This window comes from Lemur catta, chromosome 19 (assembly GCF_020740605.2).
Source record: "Lemur catta isolate mLemCat1 chromosome 19, mLemCat1.pri, whole genome shotgun sequence".
NCBI classification, from domain to species: Eukaryota; Metazoa; Chordata; class Mammalia; order Primates; family Lemuridae; genus Lemur; species Lemur catta.
This window is the reverse complement of record NC_059146.1, coordinates 863,036-889,749: the sequence shown is the minus strand read 5'-3', so window position 1 is coordinate 889,749 and position 26,714 is coordinate 863,036. Positions and strand designations below refer to the sequence as shown.

The 26,714-nt window shown below is 37.4% G+C and overlaps 1 protein-coding gene and 1 non-coding gene across 3 annotated transcripts in view; one reads left to right on the top strand and one right to left on the bottom strand.

Annotated features, from left to right (window-relative positions):
- Nucleotides 1-26,714, bottom strand: part of SLC30A9 (solute carrier family 30 member 9) — a 56,920-nt gene that overhangs the window by 12,952 nt on the left and 17,254 nt on the right. For both annotated transcript variants that reach the window (XM_045531732.1, XM_045531733.1), the window contains exons 4-14: nucleotides 24,699-24,798; nucleotides 23,030-23,122; nucleotides 22,572-22,654; nucleotides 17,387-17,445; nucleotides 12,524-12,591; nucleotides 10,134-10,236; nucleotides 6,750-6,805; nucleotides 3,642-3,777; nucleotides 2,210-2,249; nucleotides 966-1,037; nucleotides 397-504 (exon numbers count right to left, since the gene is read on the bottom strand). In XM_045531732.1, coding sequence (XP_045387688.1) covers nucleotides 397-504; nucleotides 966-1,037; nucleotides 2,210-2,249; nucleotides 3,642-3,777; nucleotides 6,750-6,805; nucleotides 10,134-10,236; nucleotides 12,524-12,591; nucleotides 17,387-17,445; nucleotides 22,572-22,654; nucleotides 23,030-23,122; nucleotides 24,699-24,798 — 918 coding nt within the window. The remainder of the gene's footprint in view (nucleotides 1-396; nucleotides 505-965; nucleotides 1,038-2,209; nucleotides 2,250-3,641; nucleotides 3,778-6,749; nucleotides 6,806-10,133; nucleotides 10,237-12,523; nucleotides 12,592-17,386; nucleotides 17,446-22,571; nucleotides 22,655-23,029; nucleotides 23,123-24,698; nucleotides 24,799-26,714) is intronic.
- On the top strand, nucleotides 6,134-6,240 carry LOC123624878. The gene has a single exon (XR_006730242.1). It is a non-coding gene; the product is annotated as a U6 spliceosomal RNA (small nuclear RNA).

Here is a 26,714-nt window from a genome sequence, read left to right as displayed (position 1 = left end):
ATTTAGAACTTTAGAGTTTATTAAAGTTCTCTCTCATACTATCTTAATTAACCTGTGAAGTTGCCAAGGCAAACATTATCCACACTGTTACAGGGAAAGAATTTAAAGTTCAGAGTGACTGCATAATTTATTAAGTCACAGCTAGAAAGGTTTACAGCATGATAGGAATCTTGTACTAACAGCCTTTCTTATTTCTAATTTAGAGAAATTTCTAATTCAAAGAAACCTGAATGAATACTTTCACTAAATGTCTTATACAAACCAATGATTAGTATGGAATTAACACTGAACAATCTACTGGTTTAATATTATTCAATGAGGTAAGAGAAAATTCCCACATATTAAAGAATTATTTAAGTAGTACAAATAATCACCTGTAATTTAAGAAATACTTACCTGTTATAGAAGTAAGACCCATGCAAGTGGCTGCTATTAGTACTCCCAAAACTGCTGCAGTATCTTCCAATAATACAACATTGGTACTAGGATCACGGCTTTCCATTACTTAATCATTGGGGGAGAGACAAGAAAAGAAAATTTCGGAAATCTTAACTTGACACTATCAAGTAACATTTTAATAAGTATTCATATAAAATCAAGATATAAATTAACATAAAAATGTATGAGAGATCATGATTTTAAAAACCCTGTTCAATGTAAACATAATTTCTTGGCTTAAATGTCAACAATAACTTACATATAAAGTCAAATTGCTTTCTCAAATTATAGACGCATCTACAGAAATACAGTGGTTCACTTAAGTCAAACCCAAATATGAAGTAGCCATGTTCAAACAGCATTGCATTTCCCTTTTTAAAAGAGCTGAAGTATATACATAAGAGCCACACAGGGACCTGACAGTGAGATATGTTTTGTACACATCTATTAGGAACAAAGCAACACTACTAGGTAATTTTAAGCAAATAAAGGAGATGAAATAAACACCTGGCTTCTAAAATACGTACCATACTTGTAAAATGTCATTCCTTTGGCCTGAGCACTCCTACGAAGTTCATTTACGGCAACAAGAAGTGTTGCTGGAAGAAAAGCATTTATATTAGCAAGGAAGAAACTTCGGCCTCTGAATAGACAGCATCTCAAAAGGTAAGTGAACACGCACAACGTTTTAACGCCAGGGCTGGCAATCAGGGAAAGTCCCATACTGACCAGTCATCAAGACCCCAATTAATCATGATAATAAAATGAATCCCCATAATAACTAAATGTAATTACTATAACAACATCCTTAATGTACTGAACAGCTTCTATGTGGCAGGAACCACACTAAGCATGATCACTTTTGATCCTTCACTCTTTGGAGGCAGGTGGTGCTATCAACATCGTACAAACTATCCAAGATGAGGGGCCCCGTAAACATATACAATTATGACTGACCTGCCAATTCAAAATAATATTAAAAAATACTTCTCCACTCCCACTGCTTCACTTGACCAATAAATAAATAAATAATAGATGCAGTTTCATACTGATATTAGCAGTTCTCCGTCACAATACTGCTCTAGCTGTATATTTCAGAAACTCTGAGATATTCATATTGCAAGGAGAGCCTTCTGATTAACACTGCCAACACCTGATTTTTAAAAATTCAGTATAACTGGCTACAGTGGCACATGCCTTTAATCCCAGCTACTCAGGAGGCAGAGCAAAAAGGACCAATTGAGCCCAGGAGCTCGAGGGCAGCCTGGGCAACACAGCGAGACCCCACCTCTAAAAAAATATTAATATATATAAAATAAAAATTCCATATAGTTACATTTATATACTCCATTTCAAATGTTCTGAGCACTATGATATAATGTACTCAAGAACATACTTTCCCCTGTCCTCAAACAGGGGTGGGGACCTGCAGCCTTAAGGCCATACGTGGCCTTCTAGATCCTTAAGGGTGGCCTTTTGACTGAATCCAAATTTTACAGAACAAACCCTCTGGATTCCGCCAAAAGGCCACACTTAAGGATCTAGGGGGCCACATGTGGCCTTAGGGCCGCAGGTTTCCCACTCGCCTCATCCATTACGTGAACAATCATCATACGCTATACGAAGACTTTATTCCCTGAAAGTAGACAAAGCTTAGGTCCCTATTCCCACAGTTTTCTTTAATCAATGGAACTTGGCAAGCTACAATAATGGACTGCTGAATATGTGTTACTAAATTAAGAATAAAGAGATACTGTGTGACAGCACATACCTCCTTCAGATACCAATGATCCTGCTAAAATACAATATGCCTAGAAAATAAATATTAAAATGAATCATAAATTCAGTATTTCACTGAAGAATTACAATTGTTCATGCATAAAGTTTGTAATGTCTAAACAACATAAATTCAAATCTAAGCCAGACAAGGAAGATGCTAACGGGAAACAACTCCAAAGAGGACAATGACACCTGGGCTGGGGACACCAGATGCAACAGGACCCACACCCATGCTCAAGTTAATTTCTGGGTTTTGCTTGGATGCCCAGTACTAAGAGAATCCAGATTCAGAAAGATAAGTAGTTATAAATAGTAATCAATTACTTTTTTTGGTAACACTACTTGCCTTGCAGTTCTAGGACATTCTTCAATTAAAAAAAGATGGCAAATGAAGCTTTATTCCAAGGTTATAAAAATAGTTAACTTAGCAACATAAATTTTAAAAAATTTTAATGAAATTCAAGCCAAACATCTAGAGTATTTTCAAGATACCTTTTTGGAACCCTAAGCTTTCCTAAAAGAGAGGTTTCAAAATTCTGTACCTAGTCCAACACTCTTAAAATTCTTTTAAGGAAACTGAGATTTTCCAAGGTTAAGTGATTTGCCTGAGTACACAGAAATGGTAGCAGAGTAAGAACTAGAATGCAAGCTTTCCAGTTTCAATTCTAGGCTCTTTCCACTGAATCTCTCAAACTGAAACCTAACTAAAAGAGTAGCTAAACTTCCCAGTAACTATTTTTAATCCTTCCATCTTGTTCCCGAAAGTATTTAAGACACACTTATCACCCAATAAAAGGAGATAGCATGTATCGGCCAAGGACTGCAAACTAGTATCTAATAAACATCAACTGGTTTACGGTGTGTTGACTCTATTATTTGTTTAACAAAGGGCCATAGATTAATAGAACCCCACTTAGTTACTAAAAGACACAAGAGCTTCTAGAAGCTTTAAAACTTAGACACAATTGAAAATTTAACTATTAATAATTGCTTAATCTGTAGCTCCAGAGACTGCTTTGCCTCTGTAGAGTGAGGATGCACAAACTGGACGAACGCTAAGACAATGAGGTGTCTGTGAACTGGCCAGGCCTTTCCAGAAGGGAGGCAATGCATCCGTCTGTTTAATTGTATGAAATGTACTGTGGGAAGAAACTTAGTCAACAAAAACCGCAGGAAACTAATGGGTAACACAGGTAAATAAACCCAGTTGACCAGACGCGCTACCATGCGCTGTGCGTGGTGTGAGGGAGGCTGAAGGGAGCCGGACTCTGTCCGGTCCTGGGCAGGACCCCCAACAGAGACGCACCCCACGTCCCACAAGGCTGCATGTTACCCTCGTTCTTTGACGTCACTACGACAAAGGCTTCTACTCTACTCAATCACTGTGTCACATTACTTCGAAACTGAGGAGAAGAGAGGATTACCCATAGAAGGGATTCCATCGGCTGAGGGTGAAGCAGTCCCATGACGCCATGGTACCATGACAGTCCTGCACCCATCATGAAAATACCAACACCACTAATGAGCGAAGAAATATAGCGCATATTTGAAAACCCATACCTGAAACACAAAAAAGAAGCTAATACAGTTTTTAAGGAGTACAAATGGCTTCCTTTAAAAATATATGCTTAACAGGTCAATGATAAAGACAACAAAAAAATCTTAGACTATCAAGATGTTATAGTTTTATATTTAAGTAAAATGTAATCACCAAACTCAAATCTAATCAGAAAAGCAATCTAAAAAGTGGAAAAAGACTGCAAGTTCTTTGAAAACATATAAAAATACAGTGAATACCATTTAATTGAGGTATTTTCTAATCCCTTTTCCATACAGTCTATTTTTATTTAGTAGAGCTACTTTACTATCATGTGCTACGGACGCTGGTAAAATTAATCTTTTTAAAAACATATTCAGATGCTGAATGGGGCAACATTTCAATTTCCTTGTAATGCAGCTTCTAATGGAGTATTTTAGTCCTTTTTTGCAGCCAATATATGATTTATATTACCTTGACACTGAACAGTTTACTACATATAGTTTATTGCTGGTTCTGAATAATTCTGAATAGCACATAGCAACTATCAACTATTACTAGAACTAAGAGCTTCACCCAAAAGGATGTTTGATTTTAAAATCTCAATTATTTTCAAGCATCTTTGGTAAATATGTACATTGTTTCGTATTATTATAAGTACCAATACAATGCTCAGCATTAAAAGGACTAAAAAATATGACAACTATAGGAGGCAAAGAATCACTCATTCATAAAAACATTTCCTGGGAAATTTACTCCCAAACCCAAATTCTATGGCACCCTTCTGGGAGACAGAAATTTAAAAAAGGATTCTTGATCAAACTGCTGTCTGAATTCTGTTTTGCAAAGATGTCATCTTGCCATAGGGAATTCCCAGTTCATAGATGTGACAACGTGATAACCAGCTCATTTAGAAAAATTTACTTTCTTCTAAAGTTCCCCCCCAAAGTAATATAGGATATATATTAATTTAAGTTAAAGTAAATTAAAATCTAAATTAAATGGCATTAATTTCATCTCAGGTGTTTTCAAAGAATTTGTAGGTTCTTCTTTTTTTTTTTTCTTTTTTTTTAAGACAAAGTCTCGCTCTGTTGCCGGGGCTAGAGTGAGTGCCGTGGCGTCAGCCTAGCTCACAGCAACCTCAAACTCCTGGGCTCAAATGATCCTCCTGCCTCAGCCTCCCGAGTAGCTGGGACTACAGGCATGCACCACCATGCCCAGCTAAGTTTTTCTATATATATATTTTAGTTGGCCAGATAATTTCTTTCTATTTTTAGTAGAGACGAGGTCTCGCTCTTGCTCAGGCTGGTCTCGAACTCCTGACCTTGAGCGATCCACCCGCCTCAGCCTCCGAGACTGCTGGGATTACAGGCGTGAGCCACCGCGCCCGGCCTCTGTAGGTTCTTATTGAAAATTTTAATTGTGTAGATCCACACTGACCAATATGATAAGCTACTAGCCACATGTGGCAATTTAAATTTAAACTAATTAAAACTGAATATAGTTTATAATTTAGTTCTTCAGTTGCACCAGCCACACTTCCAGGGCTCAACAGCCCTGCACAGTGACTACCGTATTGGACAAATACAAAATATTTCCATTGTTGAAGAAAATTCTATTGGGCAGCACTAACGTGATAATTAAAAATATTTTGAGAAGAAATCTTTACAACCTAAAATTTAAAACTTTGACCCTCTGTTTTTAAACCTTTGGTATATAAAACTGGCTAAGAAAAAAAAGAAAAATTCTAGAAATGGTAATTAGCAGACTAGAGAACCAGCTGTTTTCTATACTAGCTGGCTGATAGTGATAGGATATTCAAAATATGTTATTATTTGTTAAGCTAACAGTAGTTCCTTGCTTTCAAGTAAAGAAAGGCATTTGTAAAGAATAGACTCCTTTACAGAAATAACAGTGCATTTTAATCAAATTCTAGGCCGGGCACGGTGGCTCACGCCTGTAATCCTAGCACTCTGGGAGGCCGAGGCGGGTGGATCGCTCAAGGTCAGGAGTTCGAAACCCCGTCTCTACTAAAAAAATAGAAAGAAATTATGTGGCTAACTAAAATATATATAGAAAAAATTAGCCGGGCATGGTGGTGCATGCCTGTAGTCCCAGCTACTCGGGAGGCTGAGGCAGGAGGATCGCTTGAGCCCAGGAGTCTGAGGTTGCTGTGAGCTAGGCTGACGCCACGGCACTCACTCTAGCTCGGGCAACAAAGCGAGACTCTGTCTCAAAAAAAAAAAAAAAAAAAAAAAAGATTAATCAAATTCTATTACTCAAGTGCACTAAAAAATGATGCATGTGGAATTCAAAGTTTTAGATGATTCTGTTGGTAGAAGCAACACAAAAACTCCTCTGTATCAAACAGTAAGGATGGTGCTTGTTTCAGCAGCACATGGACTAAAACTGGAAAGATACAGAGAGGATCAGCCCGGCCCCAGCACAGGGATGACACACAAGGTAGTGAAGCGTTCCATATTCAAAATAATAATAATGAGCATGATTCAAAATAATATATTTTTAAAAGTACACTCATTTTACAAATAAATAATTTAGAAATGTTAACCAAATACTATTTCCCAATCACAACAGTAAGATTAAAATAAGTATGTATTTTACAGACGTTATCACCAAAATTTTAGACTAGGCAGCCTATAGGTCTAAATCTGGAATATAAGTTTCCCTGGACCAAGATAAAACAGACTTCTAAGATCAAAATATGTGCTTTATGTTATCAAATATGGAGAGGACAAGATCTCCACGCTGTGTTACAAAGAATACAAATAATTTAAACTCCATTTTCAAATTATACCTTGAATTTACTTTGACACAGCGGTGAGTCCTGCATTTTAGATACCACAGTAGAAGAAATGATCAATCTTTAACAAACTGCAGATATATAAATTGCAGGAGTTTTCTGAAATTCAGCTGCTTTTATTTCAATGACTTGTCACCAAAACAAACAAAAACAAAATAAAGGCAATGTCCTTACGGATGAGAAGGATCTGGTGTTTGAACAGACTTACTGATGCCCAATGCTAGTAACCCCTATGGAGAAGAAGGAAAAAAAGGTAAATAAGCATTAGCAAGATGGCAAGTACAAAACGGTATAGCCAACCTGGAGGGTGCGAGCTGAGAGTGACAAAGAAACACTTAACATGTGCATGTCCGATGGCCTAGCAACTCTAGATTCTAGTACTTACCTTAGAAAAGTAAAGATGAACCCAAAGGGACTCAAAACACCATTGTTTATAATGATGAAAAACAGGAAGGCAACCTAAATACCCATTAACTGGGAAAGGTAAAGTAAGTGATAAACCATGAATTATCTCTACAGCAGTGTAAAAGAACAGGGTGAGGGTAGAGGTTTCTGTTCTGATGTTAATAAAGCTCCTAGATATGCCATTAAGTGGAAGGAGAAAAAAAGCAAGTTAGGAACAGTATGTACAGAACAATTTATGTTTCATAGTTTTTGTAAATTACATATAATGTAAAGCACAGGAAAATGTCTAGAAGAACACACATTTAACTATGTTTATATCTCTCAAGAGTGAAGGAAGATTAAGGTGGTCTGTAATAGCTGATCTTTTACAGGAATAAACAAACTTATTCCTCTTTGGCAAAAATGTGCTGATTGTAATGGTTGCTATTTTGATTAATAAAGATGTATTTGAACCTTGTTATAATGATTTAAAATTCACGATCCAAAACTGCAATTACTTTTGCACCAATCTAATGTAAGTGGAGTTTATTAAAATTCCATTCTCCATTTATTTGCTGATAGTAGAAATATAACTGATTTCTGCATATTAACCTTCTACACTTATTGATTTTGAATGTTAAACCAACCTTACATTCCTGGAATAATACTCAATTATGATACATTATCATTTTTATATACAGCTAGACTCAATCTAATTACATTTTAAGGATTTTTACGTCTATGTTCATGAGACATTCTAGTCTGTATTTTTTTCCTCTTGTAGTAACACTGTAAGTTTTGGTGTCAGGGTTATGCTGGGCTCATCAGAGCAACTGAAAAGCATTTCCTTCTCTACTTCTGCAAGTCTGTGTACCATCAGGATTACTTCTTCCCTACATGTTTGGCAGAATCCTCTTGATACTGTCCCAGAGGTTACTGAGGCTCCTTCATTGTTTTTTCAGGTTTTTTTTTCTCTCTGTATTAGTATGGCTGTGTTCTATTGTTACATATGCAGATTCACAAACTTTTTTTTTGCAGTGTCTGATCTGCTGTTACTTCTATACAGTGAATTTTTCATTTCAGATACATTTTTCAGCTTCATTTGGTTCTTTTTTTCATACTTTCAATTTCTTTTCTCATTGTGTTCACGTCTTCCTTTCAACACATAAACAGAGTTGTGACGGCTATTTAACATCTTTGTCTGCTAGCTCCATCATCTGTCAACTGAGTCTGACTCTACTGACTGACTTTTCTCCCGGTTATGAACCCGATTTTCTTGCCTCTTAGAATGTCCAGTAGTCTTAACATTGGAAGCTGAACACTGTGAATGTTATACTGAGTGTTTTTAGATTTTATAGTCTTCCTTAAAGATTGTGAGGCTTTGCTCTGGCCAGTCATTAAATTACTTGCAGATCAGCTTGATCCTTTAGAGCTTTTAGGGAGGTTTGTTAGGGAAGGTTCTAGAACAGCCTTCACACTAAGGATAATTTAGCCCTACTACCAAAGTGAGTTTTCTGTTGGCCTAGGTAATGAGGATCTCTTAGCTCAGCTGGTCAGAATGGGAATGTATCCCACTCTGTGTGAGCTCTGGGAATTAATCAGTTTATTGTCAGTTTACTGCTCTGGTGGTTCTCTGCCCAGACGCACACCCTGATATTCGGCAAAGACTAAACTCAAGGAAATTCCTACGTAGACTTCTACAGCCTTTTGTCTATGTCTCCTTCCTCTGTAGAACTCTGCCTTGTAATTTCCAGCCACCTCAATTCAGATTCCCTGAATTTTGATTTGTCTTTTCAGCTCAATGAGATTGTTACCTCCTACCCTGCTCCACTATCCCAAATGTGCCTCTAAGCAAAAAGCCAGAGAGATCACAGAGTCTGATCATTTGTCTCCCATCTCTCAGGGATCATGGTCTTAGGCTATTGTCCAATACACTTTGTTTAGGTTTTTACTTGTTTACAGCAAGAGACTAATTTCAGTCTCTGCTAGTCCATCACGGTTAAAAGCAGTTCTATATATAATACTTTGCAACTTTATTTTTTACTCAATTTATCATGGTTATTATTCCAGGTCTAGGTCAGTACTAAGCTATCTACCACATTCTTTTAAACCCCTGAGTAGTATTTCAGAGAATGAACACTTAAAAAATTGCCTTCAGTGTTTTAAATAAAAACTAATATTGAAACTAACAACCTAATACCTATCTCCTTGCCATATGTAAATATGTCTGCATTTCGACTTTCCTATGTTCAGATGAGCTTTCAAGAAAACAGAGATGATACATTACATATAATCCCCATCCCCTCTCCTCCCAGCCCACACCATGACTGACTGGCAAAATATTATACAGATAGTAGTTATTAAATATTTGTTGAGTATAAATATTAAATTCAAGGCAAAGATTATCAGTACTACTAATGGCAAACGCTTGTCTTCTTTCCTTACTTTTACAAAGGGTTTTAATCCATCTGATAGTGAGTTAGGTGAGTTCTCAGGTTTAATTTTTAATTACTATTGCTCTCCTTGCTCCTTATCATTCTATTATTAACTTTGTCTTAAATACTCTTATTGTACCCATCTCTTTCACTGCAGTTCTCCAAAATTTATTCTTACATAAGAGGAGTATAAATAAGTAAATAAACTCTTTAAAATGTGAAATGATACAAAAGTACACATTTTTACTGTATTATTTTAAAAGGCTTCGGTTTCTAGTATTCATATTTAGGCCAAATGGGGCTTAAAAGTTATTTTAATTTCATAAAAATTTTTTATTTGCAAATTCAAGAAAGTAATTCAAACTACTGGTCTAATGTAAAAGCATTTTAATCACTTACATGTGACTACTTTATATCTTTTTTCAAAAAAGTAAATTCACTGGCTTTTATGGTCATTAAGAACTCATATTTGGAGACCAAATTTCTCCTCAATGTAAGAATCTCTTCTACAAAAGCCTCTACCCAAACATTTAGTGACTGATAATCTTACACTTTACATTCCTTTGTTGGAAGTTCTTAAAGCTTAACAACCAGCTTTAAAATATCATCATTGTATTTTTTTGCACTTCATCGCTGAAAGATAACACAATTTTCATTTTCTTCCACAAGCCGACTACACGAATTATTCAGCTTTTAAACAGATCAACTTTTAGATTAAAGCTTAAGCTTTTATCCTCACCTGATTACAAGTATCAGATAATGAGTGAACAGCTTCTGAGAACATACTTGCTGAACCCGTATAAATCCAGGCAAGAAATTTAAAGAAGCAGTTTAACCCATTGCTAGGAGAAAAAGAGAAAACAATTTAGTGTAGGTTTGCATAAAAATTTCTACCAAAAGCTTATTTAACCAACTGTATATACCTCTATACTAGATTCTGTTAAAAATAAAAGAATACTTAACCATAAAGAACATATTACTATTTAGGTTACAAGAATACAAATTTGAAAAATATAGATTATAGTACCACTAAGTACTCAAATGAAGAAGCATGCTATGAGTAAGCAGATTACTTAAGTGCATTTTCAAAACTGATGAGAAAAGAGTGCTCTGTAATTGGACAAGATGATATGCAAAGGGAATTCTGTGTTTTAGGTAAAAAGAAGATCTGCACTAGACAGTGTCCAGCAGGCCAGTGTCAAGGCAAGGTTTCAGTGAGGGTCTGTTCACTTAAGCAGGCAGATGCCAGAGCGAGGACAAGTGCAGAAGCAGCAGTCTCAGGGTCATGGCACAAGACCAGAGATGCTGAAATCAACATGGTTAGCTCTGAGGAAGCGAACTGCACAGACTCCACCGGTAATGACTAATATGATTTACCTCAGGCACCATACTAGTGACTTAGCATGTTAAATTGCAACTCTGTTGTACAAATATAAACACCCTCATTTTATAAATGAGGAAACTGCACACCCCTCCTATCTACCCTTTTCCCCTCTCCTCCATCTCAGATAATTTCTTGAAAAAAATCGTATCTATTCTTGCTGTCTCAGTTTTCAGTTTTTATTAAGTCTTCAATCCACTAAACAACAGCTTCTTGTCTTCCTTATGTTATTAGATTGTTCTTATCAATACCACCTACCATTCCTTGCTACTAAATTACTGGAAACACTTAACTTCTCGGGAGCATATGCCACTGTTTTCTTACAACACTGTCTTTCCTTGGCTTCCATGATACTCCTGGCTTTCTTCCTACCTGCTCCCCGCTCCTCCTCAAACTCACCTGTGGCTCTTTTTCCTCCACTCATTTCTTAAATGTTAGCATTCTCCAAGGTATTTTCCTGAGGGCTTTTTCTTCCTCACACTGTATGTACATTCCCTGGGTGATCTTAACTACTCCTGTGGCTTTAATTATCAGCTATATACTAGTAACTCTCAACTCTAAATCTCTAACCAGATCTGCCCCCACCCCGAACTTCAGACCAATGTATGTTAAGAATAACACTTAAGTATATATCATGTATCAGGTACTATCAGTAATTTATATACATTACATACATTCTTCTAATAAGGAAAGCTATAATCACTACCCGTTTTACTGGTGAAAAGAACTAACCCTGTTGACTATCTCACCTGGGTGCATATACACACCTCAAACTCAAAAATGAATTCATCATTTTCTCTGCTCCCTCCTGTCCCTCCTTCCAACCTCCTCTCAGTGAATGGTGCAGTATTTACCCACTGTCCAAGCAGAAACCTGGGCACTATCTTGACCAGACCTTCTAAGAGCAACTTGAGCCTATCCACGTCTCTCTGTTGGTACCACTATTCTAGTTATTCCATCATCATCCTTTGTCTGCATTATTCTAAATGCTTCCTCTAGTCTAGTGCTCGCTCCTCCAATCCTTAAAGAATTATGTATTATATCTTTATATTTCCAGATCCCATCACAATATCTACACATACTCTATGTATACACTTAAAAATAATATGTAGTTTCAATTAGCTAGAAAGATACCGAATGTTCTCAACACAAAAAAGATCTGATTCGCTGTATGTGCTGAAACATCATCATGTATCCCATGAATATTTACAATTGTTATTTATCAATTAAATAAAAGAACAAATTATAGAATTAATGCTTTCGTGTATCCTAATCATCAAAATGGATAAAATGTAAATAAAACAATAGGAATCAAGAAGACAAAGGAAAAAAGAGAGAGGCAAAAACATCAATTATGTTCTTCCAGGGCAAGTGGGAGAAAAATAACACGTGTAAAGATACTCTCCAGGAGCTGCAACCAGGTTCAGTCACTCCAAAAATAACCTTGGCCATCTGACTTTTGAAAAGAAGACTTCTATTAACTCCCATAAAAATAAGAGGATTTTCAGGTAGCAATTATTCTTAGATCTTAATCACACTAAAAATACACAGAGCACGAGATAGTGTCTACCAAACTCATATTCTTCCCCCACCACTTCACTGAAAATAGACTTATTTAACTTCTTCCTGAAACAACATAAACCTTGAATTCTGTAGATAGCTAGCAAGCAATAAATTTATGTATTTAAAGATACACACATCAAAAAGAATATATTTCTATTTTAAAAGGCTTATTTTTCAATACTTACATGCAAATGGCAACCATCACCACTTTTCCTGGTCCCTTAAAGAACACTGATGCCGTTCTAGAGCGTGGCTGTAAGATAACAAAAACAAAAAACCTCCAAAATCTCCCAGAGAAGCACTATAATTGGTGCCCCCCAAAATTTCCCTTCTATCAAAACTTCTGAACAATTAAGTTGACTTATTTAATTATTTTTCTCCAGAATCTTTTCTTTAACATACTGACTGCCACACACACACAAAAAAAAACCAGAAACTTTTCCTTGGGGCCACAGTGTTTTATTATGAAAATAGAATAAAAACTTCAAGTGTAATTTAAAAGTAAATATAAATAGAAAAATGACATTTATTGACTTCTATTCATTTAATTGACGCTTTTTTTTAATTAAATTGTCAATACTAACTGTAATAACAAGAACATCAACAAGATTTTACTTATGCTTCATGTGGCCCCAGGGTCAGAACTAGAGTGAGTCAGGTACAACTCACATGGCAGTCGATGTGTTCAAAAGCCTATCTGGGTCCTTTTCCAGAACCTTGCTTATTCTGTTTCCTTGTAATTCACGTCCTGCCTACTTACAGAAAGGATCAGAGTTGGCTACATAAAAACTAGTAATAAAGTGATAAAAATGCATTGAACTAAAATCCATACACTCTAAAATTTTTCCATTTCTTAACCAACTTCTTAGCTTTTACAAAAAAAGGAACAGCCAAAGCCAGCATGTTTGCTGCTCTAATTTAACTCCTGACTGCTCTCTCAGAAAAAAAGCTCTATAGTGAAAGTAGTATGTTTAATTCCCAAACAGACCAAAACAAAAAAGAACAAAACAAGTAGGGAAATACATTCCAGGAAATTTTTTCTTGAGCTAAATTTTCTTTTGCTGTTCCCTGAATATAACTTTCTTTGGCTTTTCTCATGTTCTTCCTCTCCCTGGAAGGCCTTTGCCTTCCACTGCAATCTGAGCGTTACCATCCTCTTCTGTCCGCAGAGAGCCTTGCTGATCACCCCCCAGAAACACTCACTCTGCTACAAACCTATTACTGTGCTTCCCATTTCTATTACAGCACTTTGTACTCTCCGCCTTACATCACTTACTCAGGAAATGCACACTGTGTGACCGCTACACACCTGGCACCGTTCTAGGTCACGGGGCCTGACAGTAAACAAGACAGGGCTCCGACCCTCACAGATCTCAGGCCAGCACAGCGGGACAGAGACTACATCTCTCAGTAAGTGCTGACAGCAGACAGTGAGGAATGTAATACAGAAAACGGAGCAGAGCACTGAGCAAGTATCTAACGAGCAGTCAGGGAAAGACCCACTGATGAGACGGAGGTAATCATGAAAAGATCTGGAAGAAGAATGTTTCAAGCAGAATATGGCGCAAGTTCAAAGACTCTGGAACAGAAACAAGCTTGATGTACAGAAAGGACAAAAATAAGGGCAACATGGCAGAAGCACAGAGAAAAGGGAAATGGTAGGAGCTGAGCCAGAGACGCACGGGCAGGGCCATGCCCCACCGATTCTGTAGGCTGTAGAAAGGATTCTGAATTGTATTCTACGTCAAGTCTCTGCTTATAATTATCCAGTGACAATTTTAAGCAGAGACTTCACATGGTCTGGTTTATGTTTTTAAAAGATACAGTTTATAACGTGGAGAAAAAGCAAAAGGTGGAGAAATCAATTAGGAGGGATTCAGGTAAGAGATGATGATGGTCTAAAGTTTCAATAAGGAAGATGTTACCAAGTCATCACACTAGGAATCTATTTTAAAGAAAATGCCAGTGGGACTTGCTAATGGATTTAAAGTAGTAAGAGACCCACAAAGAATCTCGAACAGTTGGAGGTTGGATAAAGAAGCAGAGTCCTTTGCAAAGGAGACAGAGGAAGAAGGAAAAATTAAAAGAGTACAAGAAAAAAAAAACAGTAGAAAAATCATCTTGAGCTCCTAGAAAACAAGAGGTTCCAAGGAAGAGGAATACTTTCTGCTGGTGGCAGACACTTGAATACTTCTTCCTTACTTTTCTCATTTCCACGAGGAGGGATTTCTCCCCACCCAACCTCCCCACAGTGGCCCCCTGCACACAGCCCTCCCCTCCTACCGGCCCCTGAAGATTGTCTGTGTTTAGTGAGGAAAGTCAACTGGTAACTTTGAGAGAATTCTGGGCATGCTAAGCCCCCTCCTTCATTTTGGGATGTGAGACTTACTCTGTTCTGTTCTTCCACGGCTCTGTACCTGGGCGATTTACTCATTAAGTCCAAAAAAGAGGCTAAGTTCTAATGCATGGGCTTGGACCCTGGAGAAAACAGGGGAGGGTAATAAACAGGGAGTGAAGTTTGAGATTTTTACTGGGGACATGCTCTGTAAGACTTGGTCCTTAGCAGTCACCACAGCTTACGGCAATTCTGTCCCCTGGCAGGCAGGACACCATGGTCTGGAATAAGCAGGAACGGGCCTCAGCAAAGGTGCAGGTGCTGTGAGCTGGGCTACTACAACATAAACTGGAATTCTGTAGAGGCGAAGTGGCCTAATACTACAAAGAAAGGTGAGGTGAGATTCCATTTCAGGCTTTAGGGAATCAAAATGCTTTTTTTGCACATTTGCCCTGTTTTCCAGCCAGTTCTACGGGACAGGATCTTAAAGAGCACTTCTTAAGTTCCACATGGACGACAGAGCAAAGGGGTGAGCTTCCAACTGTAAAGCGTTGTTGGGCCAGGCCTTGAAACACAGCGAAACCAAGTGCCCCAACTTCTGCACTGAACCGTCTCAGGGTTAAGAGACGGACTATGCAGGAACAAACCTTGTCCACATGGCTTCAGCTTGTACTTAGATTTGTAAACTGTAAACTCTGATCGTGGTTCTAAATGTCTGAGTTCTACTGTTTACTGACAACACAGTGTGTGTTTTATTATAATAAGAATGTTGTATCCTTTGGTTGAACAGAGAAAAACTCAACAAAATTAATACAGGAACAGTAGAAATGAAAATAAATAGTAAACATGTGATGCGTAAGGTGAGAAACATAAGAAAGGTTTGAGAACTTATGGGAGAGACGAGACAATACCTGCTTTTCCTATTTTTATATATATTTGAAAATTTTCACAAAAAACAAGTTTCTTTTATAACTAGGAAAAATATAGAAAATTTGGATAGATTTCAGAGAGGAGTACCAGGAAAAGCAGCAGGAATTGCTCAAAGCTTTGCTGGTACATTTCAAGACAATACTATCACTGTGGAGATAAATACGTTAAATGGAGACAGAGGTACTTGCAGGTCTCTGACGGACCACAGCAAGAAACACGAAATCAGAAATGCAAGGGAGGCCCAAGAGGGCGGAAACATACTCATGGGGAAAGGCTGTACAGGACACTGAGAAGTGAGATACGAGTGTCGGTCGCTGCTCTGAGGAGAGAATGCTTCTGGCAGAGCCAGAGCACCGTGACTTCATTTGTCTCATTACTGGAGTCCCCATGAGACAAAGAAGAGTATAACAGAAAAACAACTGTCTGGGTCAGAAATAAAAAGAAGATGTTTAATTTCAGCAAACAGGATTAGCACTGGGCTTTAGAGAGGGAAGGCACCATCTTCAGTGGGTCCTAAAAGAAACAGGGTAACTACAGAGGGAGATGAAATACCAGTTTTATCCTATTCAAATAAACAAAAAAAAATAGGTTGTAAGAGAAAAAAGCTCTATTCAAAACCCGGAACCTTTGAAAGCTGAGGAGTATTAGCCGTCCAAAGAGCTCTAATAACACAGACCTGAGAGGCCAACAGCTCCTGCTGGAAACTCTGGTGAGGACGATCCCCACTGAAACAGACGCGAAGGCCAGGGGTGGGTCCTCCCCGCAGGCAGGGCCCCCCAGCCCCACTTAGCACACAGCAAGGGGCAGGGGCAGCTGAGGCTCCACCAGAAACACAGGGACCAAAGGGAAAGTGGAAATTAAGAATATAATGAATGGCAAAGAAAAGCATATCAAATAAGATTCGACTGGAACTGCCATCACTGCCAATTTCTAAACTCTGTGGAAAGGGAACAGGGTCTCAAATGCCACCCACAGTGAAGACAAACTGCACAGGTTGCCTTTCCCCTGGATACAGGATTAACTTCTGGATAGGGGGCCCCTCCCCGCCAAGCTTAAATGAAAAGTCAAGTCCGCTCAGAGACTGCTTGGCACTCTGGAGGTGGTGGTGACTTTGGCAAGGCCGTGTCAGTGGGGTGGTGGGGATAAAAGCCCACCTGGACTGGGTTCAGGAGAAACGAGAGCTGGGACAGTAAAGGGAAACTTTATAGACTTGTCCTAGTATTAATTTCCTTCTAGTAGGAAGGACAGCAGAGTATTTTAGCCCATGTGTAGATAAGTTAGCAAATTTGTTGATGAAAAGATGAGGTACCTTTGTCAAATCATATCTAATTTTTCAATGAAGCATGAAGCAGAGTCAACAGCTGGCAAGTAAAGAGTGAGGCTGTAGGAAGTTTGGGAAGAGAGAGAAAGGTATGTGCAGCAGCTGCTTCACAGAGCGGGAGAGTAAACGTACTCTGCATGTTTTGTAAGAATGTCAGATAACAGCGTCCACTGATTAAAGATGTCTATGAGAAGGAGAATCTTGCTAAAACCTGTGAAAATAAAGTCTTTTCCTTCGTCTGTATCTACATGCTTAAGGTTCTGAATTTTAAAAAAACATATCCCAGTTTTTTAAATTTCAAGAAAATCAGACAGAAACTAATAGACTGTAATTCAGTAAACTACCATGTGCTCAACAAAACCTTGGATTACAATCACAAACATGCTAAAGTTTCCCAACAGACGTGCATTAGGATTTTGCTGTGCAATGCATACACACACATTATTAGCAATATATCCTTACCTTGGTGTTTCCCAAGAAATCTCTGTATTCTCTTAATATTTTCTGGTTTCTAAACAGCCCTGTAAGAAATACAAAATAAATTTAGGTCATACATACTCTTACTAGTTTAAATTAACAGAATTATTCACTGTAAGACTGTGTTAAATGTAGTCCACTAGCTATCAGCAAAAATATTAAGTTACTGTAAGAAATCTGGATTTGCAACTCTATTAAAAAGTGGGCACAAGACTTCCACAGACATTTCTCCAAAGATGATGCACAGCCAACAAGGACATGAAAAGATGCTCAACGTCACTAACCATCAGAGAAACACAGATGGAAACCACAATGAGAAGCGACCTCATACCCATCAAGATGCCCACTATAAATGAAAGGAGAAAACAACAGGCACTGGCAAGGACATGGAGAAACCAGAACCTCTGGGCAGGGCTCGTGGGAACACAAAATGGAACACCTGCTATGGAAGACGATACGGAGGTGCCTCAAACAGTTAAAAGCAGAATTACCAGATAACCCAGCAACCCCACTTGCGGACACCCGTCCACAGGGACCGAAAGCAGGCCTCACAGAGCTGCTCACACCGCTGCGGTCGCAGCACCCCGTTCCCAGTGGTCACCAGGCAACGCATCGCAGATGTCCGCGGACGGAGGAATGAGCGGATAACAAAATGTAGTGCGTACAAACAGTGGAATATTATTCAGCCTTAAAACGGAAGGAAATTCTGTCACATGCTACAACATGGAGGAACCTTGGGGACACTATGCTAAGTGAAATCAGCCACTCACAAAGGGGTAAATACTGTAGGATTCCACGTATACCAAGCGTGTAAGGTATTGAAATCCATAGACACAAAGCAGAATGGTGGTTACCACGGGCAACTACCCATGGGAAGGGAAAAGGTGGAGTAATTGCTCAATGGGTACAGAGTTTCAGTGTTGCAAGCTGGGAAAGTTCTGGAGATCTGTTTCACAACAACGTGAATATACTTAACACTTCCAAACTGTACTTTTAAAAATGGCTAAAATGGTAAATTTTATGCTATGTGTTTTTTACCACAATAAAAAAGAGGTTGAGGAGAATATGGATTTGCAATGAGATAAAAGTGGTCTGATAAGATTCTCTTCTCAGTATCACCTAAAAAAAAAAATGAGTTATTTATTAAAAGCCCCAAATCTTGATTTTTATCCCAAAGTTTAAAAATATATGAAAAAACATTTTCATGGTACTGTGCTTTCTGAAATTTTTGTACTTTAAATATTTCATTTAACTTATTTACAAGGCTATTCATGGTGCCATTTTATTAATAATAGCAAAATGCTAGAAATGACCTATGGGGAATGACTGAACAAATTACAGTACATCCAAAGAAATGCGCATTACAAAAGGAATGAAGAAAAGTCTCCATCTGCTGCTACGGGACACTCCCCACAACATATCATTGTCAAACAAAAAGCAAGAACGGAAAGGATGTACAGTATGTCTTATCTGTGCAGGAGGGGAGTTTAATACAAACATGTGTTCTTATTTTCCTATATTTAAAAAATGGAAGCAGGACGGTGGCCATGGAAGTCGGAATTGCTAAGGAGTGTGTCACAACTCCCCTGCTGAATCAACTAGCAAAATTAATATTAAAAACAATGGAAACAATAACCCCCAACCTAATTTTTAAAACAGTTACATACGCAAGAGGGAGGAAAGGACAGAAGTGGAAGCCAGACTTCTCTGAAATATTTTGTTCTGCAGACTTGACTTTGGATTCATGTAAATGTTTTAAATAATTATAAAATAAAAATAACATTATTCCTAAAAATCAAAAGTAAAATAAAACAAACGAGCCTAACTGTGTATCTATTTGATGGTGTATCCATACAGAGAGAAATTCCAAGTGACTTTAAAACACAGAAATTTGACTAAACATCCCTAGTGGGATATATACTGAAGACAAAAAGAAAGCAAAGCAATCTTAAATCACCCTGACAGAGGTACCATTAATACTCTCATTTTGAAACTGTGCTGTGTCTTCCATGTGTCCATAAACATATTACAGAATAAGTCAAACATTACTTTATGTTTATAACCCATATTTCCATTTATAATCAAATATTACATAATTACCTTACGTTAATAAATTAGGAAATGAGATTTTTTAGTGTGAGAGAAAAGACACAAAAACCAAAGGGAAAAAACCAGTAAGTTTAACAGAATAACTTGCATATTTTCTCTGTTAAGAACAAAAAGCATTTCCTACCTCTATCCACTGAAAAGACCTAACAACATGCCCACCTATTAACAGTGAGCACTTCCAGACCCCGTGTGGTGGCTCAAGCCACCTTGCTGGGCTAATGAATGAACCACTCAGAAACTGCAACTCTGGCTGCAGTCTTGTTTTCCTTTTCTGTTTTTGTGAAGAAATTCTGCTGTGATAATATTCCATTTTTAATTTTCTCACTTTTCTGACTTGCTTTCCTGTGAGCTGGGAGCCCTGTGGAGAGTGACTGTCTGCTGACGCCAGTGTGTGCTGTGTTCTTACCCCTCAGCTCCAGGGCCACTGCACAGCAAACACGGAGCTCTGCCGTCTGACCCAGTACAAAATAATCCATGCTCAACTGTGACTTAAAAGCACATGACTAGATGCCTCCTTTACCTTCTTTTCCTATTGACGAGAGAGGTGTGTGCTGAAATGCTACAAAACACACACAATGTCATACACACAGCACCTGTGACACTCGAAGCACTGCTGCACTGCTAACCCTGTCGCTGCAATCTGCAGTGCACCAAGCAGTCGTGCCAAGTGACGAGAGCGCCTCACAGTCCTTACTGGGGCTACTCGAGTCTGCTGCTGGTAGTGCAAAGGCGACATAAACAGTATTTAAATTATTGGTAAAAGGAACTGAAACCAAAAATAGAGTGATGAAAAAGATTAGAATGGATCGGCAGTTAGTTCATACTGGAAGAACTAAATTTGCACAGCACTGTCAGGGAACCGTAAGAGAAGAATAAAGGAAAGGAAGAAACTTATGCCACTAAAATGCAATTAAGAAAATAAGGGCTTTTCAACAGTCACATCAGCCAAAATCTATTAACTCCTCAAATGTATCCTTTTCTAATAGGGATAACAATTAATGTCAGCCAGGTGCAGTGGCACATGCCTGCAGTCCAAGCTGCCTGGGAAGCTCAGGCAGGAGGATCATTTGAGGCTGCAGCGAGCTGCGATTGTGTCTGTGAACAGCCACCCACTCCAGCCTGGGCAACACAGTGAGGCCCCATCTCAAAACAAATAGTGAATAAATAAATACTAATTTTTAACAAATTAACGTCATAATTATAAGAAGACGATGATTAGAAAAGAAAATGTCCTATCAAACTGAAAAAGTCACAGCAATGACTCTCTGAGAGACCCAAGGATGCTTGCTCAATCACATCTGTTAGTCATTTAACAAATAAAGTAAGCGTGACTATCAAAACAGGTATACATTTTTGTAGATATTAGCATTTCTATTTCTAATTTAATCTTGCCACATTACCATGTAAGTACCCCAGAGTAAGAGAAGTATAACTGCAGTGGAAGTATCTAATTCACCAATGCAATATGCCCTATTAAGACGTTCGATCACTGACCTTCAAGTCAGTGAGGCATTGAAAGAAAAAAATAAATTGATCATATCTTGCATTAGTACTTGTATCACCTATAAAGGAACCAAATGGAAGCCATTAACTGAAAAGTATATCAAAAGTTCTAGTACTGCCTGACCCAATACGTATTTTCTCCATTGAAAATAAATATTTCACTGCTGGGAACTGAAGCGCAGCTCTCTAGCTTATCTGTAGATAAGGTCAGTCAGCCGGCCGCGGTGGCACACACCTGTAGTCCCAGCTACTTGGGGAGCCGCGGGAGGAGCGTGAGCCCAGGAGTTCCAGACTTCAGTGTGCTGGGACTGTGCCTGAGAACGGCCACTGCACTCCAGCCTGGGCCACACAGCAGGGACCCCCCGACCCAAAACAAGTCAACAACTGTCTGCTGCTTCTGACAAGCCAAAAACCCTAACATACCAGAATTCACTGACTCCTCCATGCTTTGCAAAATGCCAAACCAATGACTTAAAGAACTTGGATTTTGTAAGGATAACTACACTGATTCAGTGTCTAGATAATTTAATATTATATGTTCCAAGCCACAGGAATCTCAAATATATTCCTTATTCCTAACATTTTCAACTTTGTCAAGAAAAGGAATCATTAGCAGAAGGTCAATCACTTTCTTTGCCAGAATTAAAGCTATATGAGAACATCCTAGACCTTCAACCAAGTGGCAGCTGACAGGATTATTAAGACTGACAGGTTACTGCAGGCAATGCACATGGAAAAATGGTTATGATTACACTGGTATCTGGAAACAGCAAGATGTACAACAACATGTAGTGTATCATCCCATCCCATTTAAGTGAAAAAATATGTGTATAAAAATTTGAAAATGCATTGGAAATATTCTGGAAGGATATACACAAAACTGTCAACAATGGTTCTCTCCAGGAGGGAAAATGAAACAGTATTACAGAAAATGAAAGAAGACTTTTTATTCTTTGTATTTTTATGTTCTTTTTAAAATCACAAGTGTGTATCATTTTTGTCATTAATATATGCATATGTAATTTAAAAGTGTATCTAAAACACATTTTATATTATCCTAAATCTAAATTCTATAAAGGTGGCTTTGTCACTAATCCACTAGACTGTTAAGTTCCCTAAGAGTATTATTTGCATCTAAATCTCAAGCACCAAGCACAGCTTCTTTCTCATAATAGGTGTTTGATAAATACCTGCTGAATGAATAAATTAATGTGGTAGCTGAATTAACAGATCTTTCTGTACGAATGCATCTATTCTATCACTTTTATAACAAGTATAATCTTCAAATCAGATCCTAAGTTTTAATGGTCACATGTCTTACAGAAACCACAAACTATTGTTTCTCTTACTTTCATTATCTTCAAAAAGCTTCAGAGGAAAACAAAAGAAAACAGATTCTGTTTTTATAAAATAAGTGAATTCCACGATGGGACTGGCATTTGCCGGAACACAGAGCCAAAGCCCAGAGGCGCAGCTCTGAGAGTCGTGGCTACCGCAGGCACAGATCTCACCCACTGGCTACGTTCAAGTAACTCAGCTTTAAATCCAAGCTACTCACGTTCTCTATATTCTATTTCTGCTTCCTTGCGCAGTTTCTTCTCTCTGGCAAGAGCTTCAGGGCTTCCCCAAACTTCCAAAGACCTGTGCATACACACATGGTTACCACAATGAACAATTTTAGTCACTTTATTGTAATCACATTTAAATCTAAATGAACTGTAACTACATGAGAACCTTACAACACAGCATAAGGTCCTTTCAGGAAAATATAAAGAACTTAGGGAACTTTTCTGAATTAAATCTAAACAATAAAAGTCAATGGCAAATTTTCTTATAAATTATGACATATATTTAGTTAACTAATACATACTAGTAAGCTCCCAGATAAACTAATTTGCAAAAACAAAAATAATTTTTAAAATACATCGTTTAAAAAATTCTGAATCTGTCTAAAATGTGTTTTTATTAATCCCACATTTGGTTTGCACTTTACTTCGAAAAGAACTGTGCTCTTACTTTGCTTCCACATCTGATCTCAAGTACACAGTAAAGGACTCCGTATCTTCATGGGGACTTCGTCGTCTAATTTTTCGAAGTTGTTCTAGATCACTGGAGAAAGAAACATGTTGAATTTATTCAGACAAGGTGCAAACAGTTTATGTACTTAAAAGGATCATTAAAGGCAGGTAAAAGCAACTACATTGATCCTCATCTTAGAAGAATACAGATCTGTACAGCTTTTAAGATCGGTTTAAAGACGCCATTTTGTATACAAAAAACTTCTGGAGACAGTGGGGGAAAAAAAGAATTATTCTTGATGCTCAATGTAGACATTGTAACATAATATGTGGAGATTCAATTCCCTCCTCAGGGCTTGTATTTTATCTGCTAAGGGCATACCAATGCCATCTTCAATGTATGAAAAAAAGTGAAAAGTAGAAAGAACATGGAGAGTATAGTCCCTCTATTTAAGAATTTAAATTAAAAATTTATGGTCATATTTATTTACATCCAGATTAATACTAAGTGGTAATATCCATTCAAAGGTATCAAGTTATAAAAGGGGTATATGTCAATTACATGCTATTTAATTATTTTCCTTTCTCTTACGTTCTGAAAGGTTTATATATTCATCAAGTCACTGTTAAACAGTCATTTTACGTTTAATCATGGGTCTTCCTAAGGAAGTTTTGTAACAGCAATGAAAAGACTGTAAATAAAAATCTGGTGACTAGCAAATGTCATTAAGTTCTGGAGATTAAACGTAGATTTTTTAAAAAAATGAGCAGCCATCACATGTCAGTTAAAAAGTATGGACAAGATATTAAAAGATACGTATCCTCTTTGTCACTGGCTCACTAAATGAGCTGGGTCAAGTCACTAACATCTTGTATTATGTTTCCTGGCCTACTAATGTGGAAACCTGATCATTTAATTCACAAAATCTTTGTGAGAACTAAATGAAATACTCTATGTAAAATAGAATATGGTTTTACATCAATGTTGCAATTGGTTGCTGTTGTAATATTAATTATGAAAGATATAAAATTTATTATAGCAACATTTCTTGATACCATACCATAAAGGATATAATCATGACAGAGAGTGGAAAAAGGACAGATCATCTGATTTCTCTAAATGGCCCAGAAAGGAGGGAGAAAAGTTTAAATCTGTAACAAATATGATTTCAATAAATCTCTATGATGAGGAAATTAATAACAAAAGATATAAGAAGTAAAAATAATTTATACTCAACAGGAACCAGAGTTGGAGTGTGAACATAAATGTAACCCGCTAAATTACGTACTCAACTCTGCCAGCCAAAAAAACAAAACTTCAAAAAGTCAAACATAAAAATAGGCAAATAATCTTATTGATAATTCTGCCACATACCACTGACTTAACAATATAACTCCTAAGATGCTTGTGCGACAGACAGGTTTTGAAGAATTTGACCTTGTGAGTTTAAAAAGCTGAAAAAGACTGGAATTGCTCATGTTGGAGAATTCAGTTTAGTAACAATTTTAACATTTTTGATTGAATAAAAATATGTCTCCAATTTAGGAGGGAGCCAATAAAAAATTTTCCACATATAAAAGATAGCAGGTAACACATTCTATGAAATAATTTGGGGGGGGGTTATTTAGACAGGGCACACTACCACATTTTTAAAAAATTACTATACCTGGATTTAAGGCAGAACTCATTTATTGCTCTGACTCCAGTGATGAAATTATTCTGAGTGTACTTTGATCCATACTCCCTTTTCTTAAGGACTGCTTTAACTAAACCAAACACAGGAAAACATAATAAATATGCACACTGAAAGTCACATTTGAAGATGAATATAGGCTGATACTTAAGTGGGTTCACTAATGAATTCCACAGAAAACTGATCTTTTTCCTGATCCATTGAATGACATCAAAAAACATAAAACTTCTCCAAGTGCGGAACAGGATGGAGTCACACTTGCAGCCATCTAGCTTCTGTCTCCATAGCTGACCTACAACTGATGCCAACATGCCGACCCCTGTCTAGCGGACATCTTGTATAGGCATCACTGGTTTGTCTAAATCATATTAATATAATTTAAATTGCTTAGGGTCTAAGTCTAAATAAACTGATGTTTCAATAAAAAATTACAGGCTTGAGTTCAGTGTTTTTCAAACTGTGAAGTGAAACCAAGATTTTATAAAAAGCGATAATACACAGTAATCAAAGAGTATTGCATATAATTACAAATAAGTTCTTTTTGTGAAAACTTTTGTTTCATTAATATATAATAAGCTATACTAGGTCACTAAGTATTAATAGTATTTCTTACATGGGTTGCAGTCAAAAAAGTTTAAAGCCACTAACCTATTTCACGCAATGTAACAAAATTGAAGTAAACTAAGGAACAATTTCATCAGCTAAAAATTATTAGAAGTTTATTACAGGTTATAGTTAAAATATTGCTTCCTACTAAATTATTTTTCTATTGTCAAGTATCAAACTGCTTATAAAAAGGCCAGAAACATCAGTAAAAAAAATACGAATCTGGCATCAATTATAGTGAGTTAAAAACTACAGAACATTGGTCTGTGTTAGTAGATCATTATAAAGTGAGACTTTTGGTCACATGATACAGATAAATAATTTGAGCAAATGTCTGAAGAACAAGAGCAAAATAACAGAAACACGTGTGTCCTGTTTCAAACTGTCACCCAGTCACTTCATGTTCTATTAATTCATATCTATTAATTCATAGTTTTCTATTCTACTTCGGAGTTGTAAGAGCAAATTAAGTCTAAACTTATCCATCACCACAGCAGGTAAAAAAACCTCCTAAAGTAGCACATTAACTACTAAAATTAAATGCATATTATCTAATAAGAATACTTTAAAAATGAATTTCAATATAAAAATTAAAATCTTATCTGAAAAAAGTATATAAGTAAGTTCGGGTTTCTTTTTGCATGAATTTCAGGTCTCTAAACTCACTTGCTCCGCTAACCTTAAAAATCAAAATCCACGTGAGCTCCTCTGGTGCAGAAAGGAGAATTCTCTCTCTCTTTAGAAAGATAGATTTTTAAAAAAATATTAGTTTTTAAAAATTTCTTCAAAATAGCGAAAAATTCCTGTTGGCCTATCCTTGCCCAGATGATCGATGATGATGATGATGATGACAGCTGCTATCACAACATTCATTATTCTTAATTGTGACTGTCTACTATGTGTAATCGTGAAGGTTACCCTAGAAGAGAGGTCTCATTTCTGGCACCATCGTACGGGGGAGAACACCATGGCTCAGAGCAGAGTAAACTGCCCCAGGTCAGACCGCTGGCAAGTGCCCGAGCCACAGAGTAGACCCAGGTCTGGATGAGGCCAAAGCCACGATCCTCCTAGCCACACACTGCCTCCAGGAAACCGCTGCTTTGGAGATGGAAACCGCACCTGTCACACAGACAGGTCTACAGGCAGGAATTCCTTCAGCCCTCAGCTACTCCTAGAAAAGGAAGTCAGACAACAACAGCCAAACGCTACCTGGATTCGAGCAAGCAGTAGCTGAAAGGTGTTGGCCTCTTGTTCTTTAATCACATTACTTTTCCATAAATGGCAAAGCAATTGATGATTCTCACTTGCCATTATTCCTTTCTTTAGGTTCTTGGAAATATTTGTGACAAAATGCAAACTAAACTTCAGTGGAAAATTTGCTTA